Below are 20,256 nucleotides of genomic sequence, written 5' to 3'. Positions count from 1 at the left end.
CATGGTAGAAACTTTGCACATAGTGGGCAAGAAAAGTTTTAAGAATACAATAGCTGAATATTGCAAAGACCCAAGGAAGAGATTCAAAAGACCTTTAACTGCTCACCTTTGTAGTAGCATGGCCCATACTGCCCTTCTTGAATGTCCTTTACCCCCATCTGTTACTGTTCCAGGTTCAGCTATGGCTCGGGTTACTGTTAAACTCGTACCTTTTTCCCCCAGACTGTTAATCTTCTGGAAGGTGGACTACATTTAAAAAAAGTCCAACGGTTGCCCATTATCTTAAATACTATAGCATCAATTACAACAGTAGGTTTTCTAAATGGAGACCAAATGGGTTAAATTTACAACACTGAAGAACTCAAAAAGGTGCAATACTTTCCTCAGCATTTAGGACAGAATCATAAGCAGGACCGTTCAAGCCTGTATTTTGTGGTTAGGTTAAAACACCTCAAAGGACAATGGTTTGCCAAATGAAGTGGTCTTACTGGGACTTTTGAACTGGTATGCAAGAGTTTTGAGCACACAAGACAAAGGAAAAACCTGATTAGCACCAGAGACATTCAGCAAAGGACACAGAATATTATGTAAAAAAGGAGGGATATTCAAAGCAAAGATAGCAGGAAAAAGCAAGCAGACATGACAATGAATTCTTAATACTGAAATCTTTGAGATTAGAGGCGAGTTCAGGCACCACTTCCTTGTTTTGCCTGCAAGAAAACTGCACACACAATGTACAAAACAAAAAAAGTTTACTCTGTTTAAAAGCAGTTATACTAAAGTATAACAAATTAAAAAAATACATTGTTTCAGTAAAAGCAGTGAATGCCAAATCAGCACAAAAGGTCTGTGCTTTAATTATTCAGTTAAGACAACCTACTGCAGTTTTTACCCATCTCTAGCATTGTACAGTACAGACCAGAAATAGACAGACATGTAAACATAGCAGATATGAATAAAAAAGTGCCACCTGACTAAATGTCTTGGAGTAACAATATACTACCCCAACAGAGGAGCTTCTTGAAAGCCCAAACTAAGAACCACAACATACAGGGAAGAGCATTACACATGTATGCAAACTTTCCAGCGCGCTTCTTAGGGTACAGCAGGAATCTGCTAGTTTTCCCACTTTGCTTGAGGTGGATATAGTTCCATTAAGCATTCACTACAATGTTGAATTGTTCCCTTCCCATGCACACTTAAGAGCTCTGTTTCTACAGATTAGTCTCAGCATTCCTCCCAGAGCTCATGACAGTTCCACTGAGAACAGTGTCCACAGTGTTTTGAAAAATTAGGATTGGAGTAATGTCCAGAAATCAAGTGCAGTCTGGAAAATCGACCATATTTACGGGAAGAGTACGACCTTGCCAGAATTAACTAAGCTACAAATACAAGGCTTAACTGAAGTGTTTGTACAACTTAAGGGCTACAGGGGTCATATGACCTATATTTCTGATTTGTTATGCAAGCGTGCTGTTTCAGTGCTCAGTCAGATTTATCTGCTTAGGAAAAGTCAAACTAGAGTAATGTAATAAAGTAGTTTTGAAATCTAGAACAAAGAATCACTGTACTTGCATATACAAGATGAAATTTGCCTGTCCTTAGTAGTTTCTAGGGCTAAAGAGTTCTTGATCCCATTCAGAGCATAATCCAGCAACAACAGTACTAGTATACAGCCCCATGTGCCAAGCCACAATCCAAGCAATGGCAGCCAACCAGGTGCACCACAAGTTAAAAATCTTCCTCTAGAGAAAATTTGTGATCCATCATTTTGGTCATTACTCCCATCTTCTGGTATTCTGCCACCCTTTTTTCAAAAAAGTTGGTTTTGCCTTGTAGCGAAATGTTCTCCATGAAGTCAAAAGGATTTTCAGAGCCGTACACCTGAAATGACATTGTATTGTAAAAGTGGTTTTAGGGTTTTGATTTCAAGTCACCTATGACATTTCACATTTACATATACCATGAATTACTTTTACGTATGGAGTTCACAACAAAGCTTCCTCCAGCAATAAAACTGTATTTGACAACCTGAAGGACCACATGCAAGGTTTTCCCTTTGTTACACTCACTGTCCAGCACATTACAGACCTATTAGCCTTTTGCTAGTAGAGACAAAAGGGAAACTGGCCTGATCCCAATCCCAAGTAAAGGAATAAACCTTCAATGATTAACCAGATAACGTTCTATTAGCAGTAGAGGCATCAAATAGGTTAGGAGGAGTTCAAAACCAGACGCTGGCGCACATTAAGGGTGTTTTGTCAAGCCATGTTAGCATGCAATACACAAGGCAAGAACTTCCCATCCAAGCCAGGTATGTGGGAGCAAGCGTGCCTCATCTCCTTATAGCAGTGATAGACAGCCCACAGGCAATCTACAGGCTCTGCATCTGGCCTGCTCCCTACTGCCAGATTCTCACCATTGAGGATGCCGATACACCAGCAAGGTTTCTTAAGCAGGAGCAAATCAGTTGTAGGACCCAACCTGGGATGTCTGGCTCACATCCCTGCAGAACAAAATGGACCGACTCAAGTAATTTAGCCCTTGGGCAGTGGCCCAGGGGAGATAAATGTAGCGAGACACCCCTAGTTCATAGTTCCACAGTTCACTACCAGGCTGGGCCATTTTAACCCTAGTCAGTTACCTAATGTGAGAATCAAACCCTGCCCCTTGTGTCCATTAAAACACCTTGGCCATTATGCTAACCTTTCTCATCTCACTAGTGACCCCTCTCCAAACTAGTCAGAACTGGCATGAAGAGTGGCCTGCCAAAGTACCTCTACTAGCTGAATGAAAACCTTGTACAATCTATGCCAAGACACAACATAAAACTATTCCTATCCTTAAGGGTCTAGCATTATGGCAAATTACAACTCTAACCAACTCCAAGAGCCACATCACCATTTTATGCTGAACTCTGCTCAGCTATGGTGCGTGAACCAAAAAGTAATGTTGCTGGCTGTTGAAATATACCAACGCAATGCTTAAGGATAATTTCAATGACTGGGTGAATGCTGCATTTATACTAACTAGGGGACTGATGCAGCACAGACGCATCACAACACACTTCAGCTGTCACTGTGGATTCCTTGTGTGAGAAAAGTCTTTCCAAGCTGGTAACCATTGGGATCTGGCCTCTGACAAAAATGTAAACAGACATCCCATCCTCATACCTTCAAACAAAAGGGGGCAAGCATGAGCAGACCACTACCATACTGGTCAGTGGAGATTGACACTGTCAGGGAGTAGCTACCCTCAATTCAGAATGAAGAGGGGCAAATCACCTTTGTCTCAACACAAAGTGTGATGCTACCCAAGTTTATTCAGCATGAACAATGTCTTCTGTATCAGCTCCACCGCATGCAATATTTTCTTACAGCTCTTGTGTAAGCCACTCCTTAACCCCCACCCTAGTGGTAAAGCAAATAGTCAAGTGATTTGGAAGTCGAAATGACTGGGGTGGGTGCTGGGTATCAAAAGCCACTGGGCCACATACTCCAGACATACCATTAAAATAATTAATTAGTTCAGACTAGAGTAAAAATCTGAGAAGAGCTGGAACCATGGCCTACTAGAGTAAAAATCTGAGAAGAGCTGGAACCATGGCCTAAAATTTTAGAGTTATGTCACGTCTCTGCAGAAGGCTGCCCAAGACAGAGATGGTGAGATGATGCATTTGACACCATGACACAAGACTGTTAACTTTCAGAAGTCTGTTCTAGGGGCACTGCAACAAGAAGCAGTTCTTCCAGATATGGAAATGCCTTACATCCTTGGGGAAGTTGTAAACTGACCAAACACTACAGACTTCAGGTCATCAAGGGTGGTGCTGAAGTGTCTGGAACTGAAGAACTTCAGATTAATCTGTGTGCAGGCATGCATCATTGCAGCCAAACACCATAACCACCCTCTCCTTGATAGGGGAGGAAGAAATAACTGCCCAGTGAACATCTGAAAAGTACTGCATCTACTTGCCATAAAATAGAAGTGTCCTCACTGTTGCAATAAATTACAATTTCCTGTCCTTTGGAAGCAAAAATACTGACCTGAATACCAGAGACTTAAACTAGGCTGCCCAAAGAATGCCCTCTCAAACAGGAGACTAGGGGTTTAAAGGACTGACTAGCACTATTTCTCCATTCTTTCTTGCAGTACCAGCACTGATGATTTTCCTCAGTCTTGGGGTTTGGCAGACTGAAGTACCCCATTGGGGAACATTTTCTTAATACCTTTGTCAGAATGTGCTGGGCATGGAAATCCCACACAGACTTCCCCTCTCGTGACACCATCATCAGTTTTAGATGAAAAATAGTTTAGACCACAAACCTGGTATTTATCAGCTTGAGGTACTTCCGAATCTGTACAACCAGGACAGTTTTCCAGACATCTCAAAATCTCTGCAATAGCTGCCACTTCATGCAATAGCTGCCACATCAGGAAGTAACTGCAGCTGAGCTGGTGAAATGTAGTGTAGCACAGCCAAAAGGATTTCACCTGCTGTCACAGGATGCCATCACATGTGTGAAGGGATAAACAACTCAGCCACCAGAGTGGGACAGACAAGACCTCTGGAATCTACAGTAGACTTCCCTCAATCTAATGTAAGCGATATAACTTGGCTGGTCTGAAGTTTCTTCAATTAGGTTTCACATCCGCAGCTAAACGGACGTCATATATGCACCAATATTTGCTTGTGCTGAGGACTGTGGTAACAGCTGTGCAGAAGCTGCACAAAAGAAATTAGTGCCAGTGGAGAGCTGATCACTGAAATTTACCGCTATAAAAGAGGAAAAGGACAACTGAAAATACTAGTCTAAATGCCAGATCCAGTACAACTCAGCTGGATGAAAACTTTGAAGATTCACGTGCAAAAGCTTGTGGTGCAACAACTTGCAAAGTCTGGAGATGTAGAAATTTTTGAACGGTCTACAAAAGGTCAATACAGACCATCAGGAGCCGAAACCAACCAAATCCCTGAACTGAAAACAATTGCACCAAGAACACACCAAGGCCAACAGCAGTAAAAGCAACATCCTAGGCATTAATCTGGTCTTTGAAGGAAGCTGCAGACTAGAATGTCTTAACAGGTTTGATACCACAACAGAGGGTAAAGGATGCTCCTAGCACAGCAGTATGGGAGCAGACTATTAAGACACCACCTGAAAACTATGCAATGTGTGGGATAGCAGCAGTTCAAAGGGCAAAAGGGTCAACTGCTTAGTCAGACTTTCCCAGTAAACAAAAGCAAAATTTGCACTACAAGATGCATTAGAAAAATAGCTTGGTCTTTAATCACTCTATAGTGAAAAGTCCAAACGCTTTACATCAGTTACATTTAGAATAGATGTTATACCAGTCATAGCAGACTTGCAAGATACAAAGACCTGCCCAGGATTAAAAATTATTACACATATAAAAATTCATACCTTGCTGAAGCCAAGTTCCAAGAGCAGTCTATCCGCTACGAATTCTATGTAACGTTCCATTAAAACACAATTCATTCCTATGAGGTTGACAGGCAGGGCACCAGTAAGGAATTCTTGTTCAATTATTACTGCATCCATAATAATCTCCTTCACCCTTTCCTCACTAGGGCGATGAACCAGATGTTTAAACATAAGACAAGCAAAGTCGCAATGCAGACCCTGTAGACAGAATAGAGGTGAACCAGTTAAATGCATCTTTCAAAAAGAAAAACAAGAGAAATCTGACCAGTAAAACTATTTTGACAACACCTCTGGTATTTTGTAATAGCAAAGAAAAACACATGGCACAGCACCAATTCCTCCCCCTTGAAGAGGAGTCCGTTTTGTTGCATCTTGTCTTGAGATTTGCTTTGATGTCAAATTCTGAAGCTCCTGCCACAGAATGCTCCTACAGGACTAGTCACAAGAACACATAAGCTGCAAGTTGAATCTAAAAGTGAACCTCCTGAGAGGGGAAATTGAGGTACAACATAACAGAAATATAGTTGTGTAAAATCTTGCCAATAACTGTAGATGTCCCCGTCCCTACCTTCACCGCTACAGTATTCCTTACTAATGGGATTCCCTGCCGTGAAGCCCTCTGTCTGGCCAGTTTACAAGATTTCTATTGCTTTAAGGTACACTGATCACCTGCTTACTTCTTGTGTAAGTTAGGGCATAGAGGGGACATTCAGCAACACCATCCTCACATTACCCTAGTAGGAACAGCAGTTATGGTAAGATTTTACACATCTGTACTATGTCCTCACATTCACTGCTGCAGTATTCCTTATAAATGGGAGTGCGCCAAAGCTCAAGCACCCTGGGAGAAGGAAACAGCAGAGCCCTCCAAGAAGCCATGAAGAACATCAGCAACAAAACCAGCTCTGGAGATGCCATCCAACTGGTAATGTTGGTAAAGGTAATGTTGGTAAAGGTATGCACAGAAGTCCAGGTAGCAGCTTCAAGAATAGAATTGGCAAAGCCTTTGAGAAGAGCACCAGGAGAAGCCACAGCTGTAGGAGTGAGCCTTTATAGAAGGAAGGCTCTCGCCATGAAAAAGTGCAACAAAAGGGAATAGCCTTTGAAAGCCAAGTGGAAAAATAATTTGCTTGGAAACAGCCAAACCTAGAGATAGGATAAAAGGAAAAGTAACTTATCATTCCCGATATCTTTATCAAAATAAAATTATGGGTATGCAGCACCCTCTGTCAGGACTGCAGTGAAGGGAAAAGAGATAGGTAAATTAATAGACCAAGTGACAAACCACCTTGGGCATATAAAAAGTATTACGCAAGGACACCAGCCCTCATGAAATATCAAAAAAGATAGACAAGCCATAAGGCTTGCAACTCACCCATCTGGCAGAATAAGAGCCAACAAAAGAAGTCTTCCAAGAACAATGTTGCAAGGAAGCTAAAACAGCAGTCTCAAAAGGATCAATTTTTCCAGAACAAAATTAAAGATCCCAGGGAGGAGGAACAGGCTTCCTGGGAGGTCCAATATTAAGAACGTCTTTAAGAAACTGCTTAGCCTCAAATCTAGAAGCTAACGGGGGAGTTAAAGGCAGACTAGCAGAAAAATCTGATAAGTGGGCCTTAGGGCAAACCAACATTGGAGCAGCTCACAAAAAAAAAAAAAAAAAAAAAAAAGGTGTCCATGAGGAATCAAAGCCTCAGTGTGTGGACAGGTGGGAATGGATGAGAGACCCCTTGTCTTGTGTGAAGAGATCCACCCTACGAGGTAACTTGCGATACTGGCCCTGGCAGGATGCAGAAGCAGATAGAACCAGTGCTGTGGCCAAAAGATTTTGGGAGCATCTCGTCGAGTCTTGGAACAGGACTCCAGGAATGAGAGGAAGGGGAAGGAATGCATAAAGAAACATCCCCTTCAAAGAAAAATGAGACCGCATCCACCATCCAGACCAGAAGACCTGGGAGTCTGGCAGGAAACAAGAGTTGCTTGTTCAAAGGGGAGGCCAAAGAGCTACTAGAGTACCCTACTGTTGAATAATGTCCAGAAAAACATCCCAATTGATAGGACCTGCTTAGATGGTCTGCCACAATGTTCTGAAGGAATGTAAACTGCCTGAAGAGTCACGAGATATTGGGAATCCACACCAGTAGTGCCAGCCAGCAGACTGTAGATCTCGTACCCCCCCCCCCTCGTTTGTTGATATACCACATTGTGGTATTTTCCATGAAAACCTTGAGAGGAGAGGATGAAAGGCCTGAAGATCCACAAGAGCACCCTTCTCTTTGATGTTGGTGTGCTGCTCCTGCTGACAAGGCGACCACTCCCTGAACCTTCAGGGAGCCAAACGTTGCTCCCCATCCCACATCTAAGTCTGTGAACAGATCCTGAGAAGGTAGCGGAGGCTGAAATGGGAGTCCTGGATTAAGATAAAACTGCTGAATCCACCACAGAAGTTTGACCTCGAGACACTGGAGAACAGGAAAGTCTAGAGGATGCGCATGCTGAAGTCACACAGACTTCAGAAACCAACTTCCTCATGTGGAGCCTGGCCAGAGAAAGCATCAGAATGATGGAAGCCATGAACCCCAGAGATCTCAAACTCCCTGGCAGAGATGGAGGCCAGAGAAGAGGTGGAAAAAAGAAAATTAGTCAAATGCCTCTCGAGGAGGCAGGGAAGCCAGCATTGGCACAGTTTGAAACCTACAACAGACATGATCCTGAGGAGGGGTCAGGGAAGACAGTTTATTGTTAACTCCAGGCTCTGAAGGAGACCTGGAAGATTTTGCAAAAGGACCTTTGGAGAAGACTCCTGAAACAGCAGGTTGTCCAAATAAAGGAAAGATTTGGATCCCTTGAAGACTGCAAAAAAGGCAATCACAAGAAATAGGCATTTGGTGATCACCCTTTGGGCAATAGAAAGGCCAAAGGGCAAAGCACACTGAAAATGGCACGAAGCAGAGAAACAAATCTCCTGAAGAGAGGATGGATTGGAATATGGAGATAAGCATTCTTGGAGGTCCAGAGACACCAGAAAGGCCTGAGGAGTGAGAGGAGAGGGGGACTAAAGGGACATACAAAAGGAAGGCACCTTCAGAAAGATGCTCAGGTTGGAGAGGTCTAGAATAGGTCTCCCAAGTACCTTCTTTGCTGGGCACTAGAAACATTCTGGAATAAACCTGTCCCCCTTTGGGACACAGGCACGTTAATAGTACCCAGAGACAAGAGGTTCTGAAGAAACTCTGGGGGGGGGGGGGGGGGGAACCGTTCCTGAAGAGGCTGAGGAATGCCCATAAAAGGAGGGCAGGAAATAGACAAAAAAAAAAAAAAAAAAAAAAAAAAGAGAGTACCCTTCATGAATAACTGACAAGAGCCAAAGAGCAGAATGTGGCTAGGAATGGGTGGAGACACTAGCTGGTTTGCCAGGAAAGGAAGGCTTAAGAATCCCTGCAGTCTGAGTGGCTTCAGCAGGAGGAGTCTACTTACTACCCTTTTTACCTAGAGGGCAAGACTGCCTACAAACAAACAAAGGCTGGCTTAGAAGGGTACTTCCATTAATATTTAGGCACAGGAGAAAGACATGCTTAAGCTACTGTAAAGCCTTCCCCTTGTCCTGAAGAGACTCAATATCAGGCAAAGGTTGAAGCCGAAGTCAGGAATACCTCCTCAGAACAGAGCCAGAAGCAGTAGCCCTTGGAGACATCTGCAGCATCATAACTACACTTGATGTAATGACGAACTACCCGAGAGAAAGTCCCCAAGCAAGGAAAGAGCAGAAGACTTGCCCTCAGTCTAGAAGAACCCGACAGGCCTGAGAACGAAGAGCCAAGACATACAGGTCTGATAATTAATAGCCCCAAAAGCCAGGGTAAAGGAAGTATAAACCTTACCCAGCCTATCCATAGTCCTACTGTCCTTGGCAGAAGGCAGTAACTTGGATATAGGAAGCAATTGAGACTGCTTACCAGAGGCTACAGACAGAGGGATCAGGAACAATCCTCGGGCACCCTGTAAAACCCATCAGACTTCCTGGGAGCAGGGGGCAGAATCTGGCACATAGTGGCAGTGGAAAAAACTACCAATAAAGCAGGCAAGACAGAAGGAATGGCTGCAGGTTAAGAGATTCCATTTGTAATAACTCAATAGCATCACTTATGGATATCCGAAACCTGGGCACAATCCTACTAGGTCCATCATCCTAGAGATAAATGTCCCCCAAAGGAAAATTTCCTCAGAGGGATCATCAAGAGTATGAGAATCCTCCTCAGACCTGTAATCTAAAGAAGGAATCTGGGCACAATAAGCAAGGGAGTCAGAATCCACTCAAGAATTCTCTGGGCCTTTCAGGGAAAGAGGCGGACCAAGGAGGAGCAGGAACTGAAACCCTTTGAGAATACCCCCCCCCCCCCCCAAGTAAAGGCCTGCCACTCACTTTGCGAGTCCCTAGGAGGAGATTAGGCATGTCTAGTTTTGTTAAGTGACTGCCATCCTGGAAACCCAAGAAGGCCCAAACTCAGGACAGCATTCCTCAACTGCAGTAGGAACCTCTTCCCAAAAGAAACTGTGGAGCCATATTAGACCCATCAGAAACAGCCAACTGTGGTTCCCTCTTAATGCCCAAAATGGACTCCAAGCCTAATCCGACATGCTGCCTACCAAATCCTCACCGGCCTCCTACCCAGACGTGGTAGAATAATCTGAAAATAACTAATTGGGTGAGCCTCCTGGTACATAACCTCAGGAGAAAACACCCAGCAGAGGTAGACCGTGGAAGATTCCGGCCTTACCTTATGCACCTTCTTCCCAGATGGCTGACCCTCAGAGCAGGAAGCTCCATCCATAGTACCCGCAGCAAGAAGCTTAAGTCACCAATTCTCAAGGTACAAGGAAAGGGAAGAAAGCTTACCAAGACGAGTTTTGGGGGACAAACGTCTGAAACTAAACAAGACGTATGGTCATGAGCAGCACCAAGGCAAAAGCCACTTATGGATGGTCTGTATGGGGAAAATCAGTCTCCTACTCTTGTCATTTACCCTTCCTGGATAACAACTCCAAACAGCACTAACCAAAACAGAAAAGTAACCAAAAACCCAAATGGGTACTTATCTGCAACAGAGAGGACTCCAGCAAACAGGAGCAAGCACAGAAAGTCAAACAGAAAAATGGATGTATACAGACTGGCGGTAGTGTTTGGACTGGCGGCAAAAAGTGGAGGATGGCTCGCCTGATCACCTTCCTTTATGCTCTACTTTACATCAGGAGTAAGCAGGTGACATTCAGTGCACCTTAAAAGCAACAGAAATCTTTTGTAAAACTGGCCAGATGGAGGGCTTCACGGCAGGGAATCCCATTAGTAAGGAATACTGTAACAGTGAATGTCAACGACATCCACTGTATTTTAAGCCGCACCCCTCCCAGACACAAGCAAAAGCTAGTGTAGACTAGTACAATTTTTGCTCAAACTTTCCAGGAACCTCACAGATACTACCAACAATCCCAAGCTGTATAGAAACAACTCTGACTTAGGATAGCACAGGGATGGTAGGACCAGAAACTGCCCAGATTAGCTTACAAGCAAGGTGGACCTGGCTGGCAGAGCCCAACTGCAAGAAATTGGGTGACATTTGTTTAGGCCCACCCAATGCAACTTTCAGATGGGCCAGCTTTTCATGCTTTGGACTGCCCACCCTCACTTCAATCCCACATTTGCTTTGCCGTTGCCCCCCCCATCACTTCTAAAGGGGGGACACCTAAACTTAGTGGCAGGAGGAAATTGGCACTGGGGAGGGGTAGCTCCCATGGAAAGAAATCCTGCTAGAGTTAGGCCCTCCCTATAGGTACATCTAAAAAAGGAACCAACTTATGTTTACCAGGGCAGAGCACCAATCTAGATGACCATTTGCAGGCATAACCATGGGTTAATTTGCACATTTACAGACTGTTAAGCAGAAAAAATGATTGCATATCACATAGTGCAACATGGGATTATGCTTGACAGAGCTTTATGGACAATATGTAGCCATAATGACAGATTGCTTAAACTACAGGGATAGCAGTGCATCAGAAACTGATTGTACAGTTATAGGTATGAAGACACTATAAAGGAGACAGGGATGAAGAGAAGAGTAGAATAAGAGGCAGTAAGGGGATGACAAGATAAGGACGAAAAAGGGATGAGGGGTGTGTGAAACAGCTTCAGGGTTCACGTGACCCAAGTGAGAGCAGCTGCACTCGAAGTGTTGCTAGAGTTGCTCTCAAGATCACTTTGAACGTCTTGAATTGACAGAGGAATTGAGTCCCACAATTTAGAAATTTAGATGCTAGGATGGAGGATGCTTTTTTTTTTGTTTTTTGGGGGGGGGGGGGGGTGGCGATGACTACATACACAGCCCAGCTTAAGGAACTAAAAGCCTAGGGCTCTAATCAGCATTTTAGCTTGACAAAAAAAAAAATAAATAAAAAAAAAAAAAATGTTTAAACATGGAGACTAGTAGCTTTACTCAAACTGACCCTTTGCTTAATTTCCAAGCATTTCATTTTCCAAAACCATGACAGGAATGGACCCCATTCTCAAGTCAAGGCACAAATGGAGTTTGTGAAAGATGTACTGTTTGTGTATGCTGAGAACACAACACTGTAGCTGGAATTGCCACCTCCTGTAATTCATGTGTTACAAACATTGGTTGTATATTCAAGTACATTAGATCCACTGCTCTTACACTGAAACTGTCAAAGTATCATTTTTCTTCCACATCCCTCATTTCTGCCAGCAAATCCGATAGTCTCTTGACACCAACTTTGTAGGAGCACTTTCAATGATTAAGGTTACCGTTGCCTTTACCGTTGCCTTGACTTTGTTGCTAATGGGCAATCCTGTTGGATTTGTATGTCAGGTTTGCAATGCTTCAGCTACTTTTGTATTGTACTATTTGCACAACTCCCAATGCAGTCTTGCCACATTACATCTTTCAGACACACAGGACCTCCTATACAGAGCCGACAGATTCAGTGCCAACTTTACCCTTCTCTCCTGCACTAAAAAGGACCAATTCACAATATCAATAGATTGCCAGGCACCGAGTATTACTGCTGCATAGGTTAAACAGCACTGTCCAAGGCCAAGAATATAGCTTCTATGGGACCTAACAATATCCCTTGCTGTGTTCTACATGAACTACAGAGTGAACTGGCACCTCACCAGTGTGCCCTGTTCAATCACAGCCTCACCTCAGACTTTGTCCCTACCAAATGGCACACTGCTACACTCATCCCTCTCCACAGAGGAGAGGACTACAGACCCTGGGAACTATCACCCCATTAGCCCAAGTCTGATGTGCAAAGCTATGGAACGCATCATCATGGACCTAATAAACAAAGACATAGGGAACCTCCAAACTCTGGATCTCACAGTTTGGTTTTGTGAAGGGTAGATCATGCCTGCTCAACCTGGTCGACTTCTTGGGAGTCAGGTCACCAGAGCTGTGGATGAAGGCAAGGTGGTTCATACCTACTTTGATCTGGTCAAGGCCTTTGATACCATTCCCCACCTCAGGAATCATAGAAAAACCAAGACAGGCATCAACCCCTATAAATTACTAGGTGGGTTGCAAAGTGGCTCACAGATAGAACCCACAGTGTGAAAGTAGCAGACTCCCAAGTCGGTCACGAGTAGAGTCCCACAGGGTTTGGTCCTGGATCCACTGTTTGGTATCTACTTCCAGGCCAACACAAAGGGACTCTGGCTAACAAATTTCAGACTGCAAGTTGGGAGCCATAATCAACTCCAAGTGATGTTGACATCCTACAGAAAGGCCTCACTAAGACCAATGACTGGTGTCAGAACCATGGCCTTATGCTAAAGGCCAAAAAATGCATCACCCCCTTTGGGAAAAACCCAGTTCCCATAAATTACCACAGGTGGTAGTCCACTAAACACAGAAGGTGTCATAAGAGATCTGGGAACAGGTTGACAGCAACCTCATTTGACCACCACACAGGACTTTGACCACAGTGCTAATGTGACATCTCTCATACTTTTTCTTCCTGGATGCAAAACCCTTAGTAGTCTCCCTCTACTCTTTCATTAGGCCAATTATGAGTACACTGCTCCATTTGGCATGTACCTCATTAGACACCTACAACTGGAGAGGCCACAAAAATACCACAAAGAGGATCCTAGGCCTTACACACTTGCCCAATATGGACAGACAACTATTCTCAGTCTCATATCACCTACATAGAGGCGATCTCTGCTAGACTTACAAAGCCATGTCTGACCCAGCTCAATTAGAAATGCTACATCTAAAAGAAATTCCAATCTCTCCGCACTACATGCTCCAGAGACCTCAACCTCATTACCACAACAAGCTGGAGGGACAGGTTCATAACCTGAAAACTGCCCATATTATGGAATAGACTTCCCATACATGTCAAGTGGAGTGCCTCACTGGCCCTCAAGAGAAATCTTGAGTGGATGGGAAATCGAAATTTCACCCCGGGGATCACTCCAGTGGCTCTACTTGACAGTGGCACTGGGAATTGAGGTCGGGTGGCACAATGCCAGGGTAATCCTATGGGCTAGGCTTGTAAAGGCTCCAGGGCCATTAGCCTAGTACATACCTCTGAACTTTTGAAGATGTGAATTTCTCTTTCCCAGAAGCAGCAAGTCTTCCTTTTGAAAAAATTAATTTAACTGTCCCACTACCGTTCTTTTCAGTAAAGACTGCCCTATACAGTTCTTTCCCATACTGAAAGTTTACAAGGCACTGGTAACACTGTGCTAGCAGTTCACCATCACTCCACTCCCCTACCCCTATTACCACCCTAGTTAACTCCCCTACCCCTATTACCACCCTAGTTACTTATCTCCAAGTCTTAAAAAAAAAAAAAAAAAAAAAAAAAAGTGCAGCACTCCCAACACCTGTGCTACTCAAAATCAGCTTCTCCACCTCTCCCCTCCCTACCACACCCTCCACTTTCCATTTACAGAACTCTACCAAGTTACATTCCATCATCTCGTTCTATTGCCCTTTGCAAAACAAACTTTTGCATTACCTTTCTCTTCCCAGTCACTACTATGCCACCCAACATCCTCCCACTACTTCCATGTTATTTCTCCCAGGAGCAAACAAAAACAGCACCATCACCACACCTCTTATTCCAAAACTCATGTAACATTTAAATGGCTACACTTAATTTCCTAAAGCCACCAAACATTAAGACATCCATCCTATTCCAGAACAAAACCCAACTCTCCAAGTTATCCAATTTCCCTCCCTTCACAGATATCTAGTTTACAGTTTTAAACATACAAGCATAAAGCATCCATAACAAATTGGCTGACTGACATTGTGTCCTGCCCTGGGTTCTCTTCTTTTTTTTTTTTTTTTAGGACGGCACCTGAAACTTCGACAAAATGTTTTGGCAACTTTTTCAATCCCGAAAGGCCAAGCAGAACTGTATCCTCATTCTGGAGAAAACTTAGATCTTAAAGTTTAGCCCTTACAAGCCTAGCCATGTTACACGATTAGCACCCAATTCCCCATGTCCAAAAGGGACACAGGTGGAACCCCCAGGGTGAATTTACAGTTACCCAGCCAATCGTACAGAATCTGTTGAAGAAGGCCAATGGGATGCTCTGACAAAGTGGGAGTTTGTTCCAAAGGTGCGGCAACTTCTGGGAGTCACATACCAGGTTAAGGTCTTAAGTTTTAGGCAGAGATCACTTCAGAGTAGTCTGTATGAAAACAGAATAAAGTGACAGCTGTTTCAGAAGATCACATAGGACACATGAAGACCTTGCATTTTCCTTGCGAGGAACCTTTGTGGTTTCTCCAAATTTCTGCAGGAGCGTACAAAGAGGTGCTGTACTCAATTATTGGCCTGCAGACGAAGAGTACAGGAATCATAACTTTTTTTCTGGTGGCAATGTCCTTGTGTACGAGATGAGCAATACATAATGCCCTTCTTACCCACTGTGGAGACATGGTGATCAAAGGCAAGATCACAGTCACCCTGTGTGCCCAGGTCTCACAACTGAGTGCATACCTAGGGTACTACTGATGGGTTAGTTGGCAGTAACATCGCTCTTACCAAAAGGGATTATGCAAAAGGTCTTGATTTTAAGGCAATGACTTTTGGCACCAATCATGTGTGCAAGACCCTCTTGTAGGATTGTACACATCATTTGGAGAGTCTATGACCGCTCCCCAGTTTGCTGTCATCACAAACTTGTCAGCCACAGACCTTCAGTTTTTGCTTCTGTTTTGGAGGAAATCTTGGAAAAAAGATTTCCAACAGGAGAGTAGTCCAAGTAGGTTGAATGTGTGCACACACATTTCTCATGTGCATGTTTTTACAGCATTTCTACGTATTTAGAACACTTATGCATGTCACACGGGAAAGCTACAGATAACATTCCATGAGTTTCTAAAACCACCACACTAAAAGTTTATTCCTTTGTGCAGTTAATGAATGAAACTTGAGACGAGTGCTTTCAACTATCAATATGCAAGAGGTACAACCAGTGTGTGCATGTCAAACTGAAATCAGCAGTTATTGGCAGTTTCTACACCCACTTCTGCACAGAACTGAGTGCAAGGTACTTCAATGCAGCAAAGCAGGAAGACAAATGTAGTCAGAGGAGCCAAATTTTTTTTTTAGTAGTAAGGGAGGAAACAGAAGATTAAAGTAAAGGTTAAGAAACCAAGGGTGTGGGGGCCAAATGATCACTCAGAATGAGATGATGCAATAGGACTGGGAAGAGTATCCAATTTCAAGTGGAGTAGAAGCAGGGAACTCAAAAGCCACCAAGTTGCAGGTGGGTGGGAAAAAAATGGAGACATATCTGAACAGAAGCAAAGCAAGCAACCTAACAGTACAGCAACAAGCATAAAAAAAAAAGATAATAAATAAATGCAGCAAAGTTATCACTGAAACTAAGCAAATGCAAGTTACACACTTATCAGCTTTGTATTTCCAGATGGTTTAGAAGCAAGCCAAAATCTTGTAGCCACAGACAAGGAAGCAGAGCAGCATTTACAATTCTTTTATGCCTAAGATGAAAGTTAAACCCAGAGGCTACTCGCTCATTCCCCTACAAGCAGATGGAAATTCCAAACTGTCCAACTACAGACCTTCCCATCTTCAAGGTTCTTAGGAGGAAAGAACACTGCCCTCAAGTTTAGCAACACCATAAACTTTCACAGAAACAGGAAGCTGCCTTTCTTGGACTCCTCATTACTAACCAAACCGTTCAAGTGCTCTCAAAAGGCTCAAACTAGCAAAAACGAATACACTTCATCCCATCCCTGTTGGTAAGATATTTGACATGTTTAAAAAATGTACCTCCACACTGGGGCCAAGCATGCCAGCATAGTGTGATACGCAAATGCCTCTACCCCCCTCCCCATCAGCTTGGCTAAATATACTACATATTCAGGGCACTCTAGTCTAATTATAGAGTTAAAGTCAGACACCTGCAACCAAATCTTAAATCTGAAAGGAAACAAAAGTTAGCCATTTTTGCCAAAACTGTAATAGAAAAACAGTATCACAAAAACAGAATTGTTTTAGTTAGAGATGAAAACCCAAAGTTTGACCATTCACACCACTAAAAAGCCTGATGCACTTGTGAGCTAGTCCATCTCAGAATGTTAGGAAAACCAGAGCTTCATCCCATCTTTTCCCATTACTTTTGTGTGCTCACATTCTTGCCAGTCTGCACCCTATATCCATGAAGAAACCAATGTATGCTACAAGATAAACTTGCAACTACCCTTCAACCCAGAACACAGTGGTGCCCTTAGCAGTTGCACTAGATTTAGCTTCTACACCTCTCGGCTATACACATCACCAGACAAGCTCATTTAGGAGCCCAATTGTCCACACAAGCTCATTTAGGAGCCCAATTGTCCATCTTTAACCATTCTCCAACACTGCTCACCTACAAGGTGAATGTACCCAGGAAATGCTCTCCCAATTTCTAGATCTAAAACCATAGCTGGTGGCTCCCTTTACAAGTCATCAGTACACTGTAGAACATACCAATAGAAATTCTTTAAAGCCAAGGCTCAAAACAGTAGTGACCCAACTCTTTGTTATGCTGCTGCACCTGGATAATCATAACACCCAATTACCAACTGTATATATTTTAACCACTCTCTATGTGCATATAGCCAATATGCGAATGTCTGCCCCCCCCCCCCCCCATTTTTGTACATCATATGTAGGTCATTTCTTTTGTTCATGCCAATGTATGTTTCTGAAGCTCTACATTTCTCAAACCCTCTTTGCATAGTTTAAAAATTGTAATCATAGATCACGTTTCTAAATATTGAATGTTTCAATATGAAAGAATTGAAACATGGAGTTCCCCCCAGGCCACTTTGGAAAAGGTGCTCTGCCCAGACATTTTAACGTAGATCCTCCTAGTCCCAAATATGTACTCCAAGTTTCTTCACATCACAGTCTTGTCACAAGTATATGCTCTTGTTGCAGCAGCTTTCCCCATTTTAAATATTGCTTTTGCACTTTCAAAAGAAGTCAGAGAAAGCCATTGTAGCCATGTTTAACTTTTCAAACATAGATGGGAAATTTAAACAAGGTTGTTTTCAGGCAAGCAAAATTGTAGCTTATTCTTATAGCCTGTATAGGTTAAGGACAAAACAAAATAGCAGTGGTGACAGAGTCCCCCTGTAACACCCTTTTGAACAATCACAGGTATAAGTCCCCCTGTAACACCCTTTTGAACAATCACAGGTATAATTTTCCTTTGCCTTGCTAGGAATTAGGCCCTCCTCATAGCCCCATGCACTTCTTTTGATATGGCCCTAAGTGGACCATTAGCAGGCAAAGCCCAGGTTAATAGGACCCACACAATAAATGAACATTTACAAGAGAGATCAGTTTACAATGTCAAAACATGAATGACAAAGTAGAATTATGCTTAGCAGGTCTTTATGGACAAGATGTAGTCATTGCCACAATGACTGAAATGGCTTATGCTATAGGATATTGGCAACATATTACATAGGGATAGGTATGAAGACAACTGAGAACAAGGACTAGAGATTCACAGTGGAGTGGGTATGCAGAATTCAGCTTGGATCCTACTAATCATACTGGTGATGGACAATGGCACAGGTCAGAGGGGACACAAAGCTGCTATATGCAGACAATGGGATTACAGGCAGACTGAGCAAGAAATGAAGGGTAGGGGAAACTTAAGGGCACATGGGGTGAGATGGAGTACAGATACGGTAGCAACTGGGAAAATGAGTAGCAGGCAAAATAGAAATGAAAACAGTGGAACAGGTTAAACAGCTTCAAGCATCTGAGAGAGGATGCCTGAATAAGGAGATCGAACTTAGAATCAGATGGACTGCAGCCAGACTGGCAGTGCCATGGGTTGTGTATATGACAAAATGCCCAAGAAGCTGAAAAGCAAAGCAAGGTGTACAAAAAACAGTGGTGCAACCAACACTACTGTAATAGTACAGAAACTTGGACAGTTAAAGGCAGAACAGTTGAGGAATCTAGGCGAGTGAGATTAAGAGTTAGATAGGGGACACTGGGACAAAAGGTCAAACAATAAGAGGTCAAAGAACGGATTATGGTGGTTTGGACATGTGGAGGAAAGCAGAGGACAATCTGGTGAAGATTTGTGACACACAGGAAGGCAGCCAGAGGCAACAAGGTCGTCCAGCAAAGAGGCGGATGGATTGTGAGAGAAGGCCTGCGACAGTCAAGACGTGTATCAATAGGAGTGGCACTGAATAGGGAGATGCTGACAAGTGACAACACCATAACCCTATGTAAAAAAAGGGAGCGAATTGTCAGGAGGCAAGTTATCAGTTTATTAATTCTTAGGATGGTTTGTAGGTTTATTGGAGGAGCCAGTACCCCCCTCCTTTAACCAAGTTGGTGCAAATTAGGAATGCACATACAGTTTTTGCTCAGGGCTAAATTTTGTAAGTGTGTGCCTGGCTACCACCAGATTCGATATTAATTTCTCTGGCAGCTACTCTTTCATATCTACACCAGAGCATCTTGCAGTTTCAGCATCTTTATGTTCAGCAGGGTCTTCAAGAATACTTGTACGCATATTTTTTGTTGCTTCTATTCCCATTACTTGTTTTCCCCAATTCTTGGGTCAAAGAACTTAGGCATACCATCCTATTTTTTCTGTTTGTGCTGATATCTTAATTTATTTTTTATTTATTTATTTTATTTATCATTTGTTGACCGGGAATGTCCGACTAGGTTCCACAGAGCCTGTTTTCAGCAGAGGCCCGGGGAGAAATTCTCCAGATGCATGTTTTTGGAATGTGGGAGGAAACCTGAGTACCCGGAGGAAACCCACGCGAACACAGGGAGAACATGCAAACTCCACACAGAAGGCACCCCAGCCGAGAATCGAACCGGAGAACCTCTTGCTGTGAGGTGACAATGTTAACCACTGCACCACTGTGCCGCCCAACCGCCTTAATATTATTACTGGCAGTAATGTACAATTAATCATCTTTTATTGTCCATCTTTCCAGGTACTGTTGATCATTTTTTTTTAAAACAAGGACACTTATTAAACTTGCTTTAGTTCTCTGTTTAGTGCGGCCATTGTGGCCTTTAACAAGGTACTACACATTTGTGGCAACACTATCCACCATTAGAATATCACTGTGCAGATTAATTTTTCCTGTGATACAAAGTTTTAGTCCAATTACTAACTGTGTTGGTTTTACCAACATATTGGGTGTTACATAAATGAGAGAGAAGCGTACAGAAAGTATCTCTTAAATCAAGCAGGAGGTCCTGCCTT

The 20,256-nt window shown here is 43.2% G+C and overlaps 1 protein-coding gene across 2 annotated transcripts in view; it reads right to left on the bottom strand.

Moving 5' to 3' along the window:
• Positions 1-735: 735 nt before the first annotated feature.
• The window catches only part of LOC122792159 (ribonucleoside-diphosphate reductase subunit M2-like), a 50,535-nt gene continuing 31,014 nt past the window's right edge, over positions 736-20,256 (bottom strand). For both annotated transcript variants that reach the window (XM_044059899.1, XM_044059897.1), the window contains exons 9-10: positions 5,427-5,645; positions 736-1,884 (exon numbers count right to left, since the gene is read on the bottom strand). In XM_044059899.1, coding sequence (XP_043915834.1) covers positions 1,732-1,884; positions 5,427-5,645 — 372 coding nt within the window. In that variant the 3' untranslated portion in view covers positions 736-1,731. The remainder of the gene's footprint in view (positions 1,885-5,426; positions 5,646-20,256) is intronic.

The sequence above is a fragment of the Protopterus annectens genome, chromosome 1.part2 (genome assembly GCF_019279795.1).
Source record: "Protopterus annectens isolate FY-2018-M chromosome 1.part2, PAN1.0, whole genome shotgun sequence".
Lineage (NCBI taxonomy): Eukaryota > Metazoa > Chordata > Ceratodontiformes > Protopteridae > Protopterus > Protopterus annectens.
Note: the sequence above shows the minus strand (reverse complement) of the source record. Positions and strands in the feature narration are given on the sequence as shown.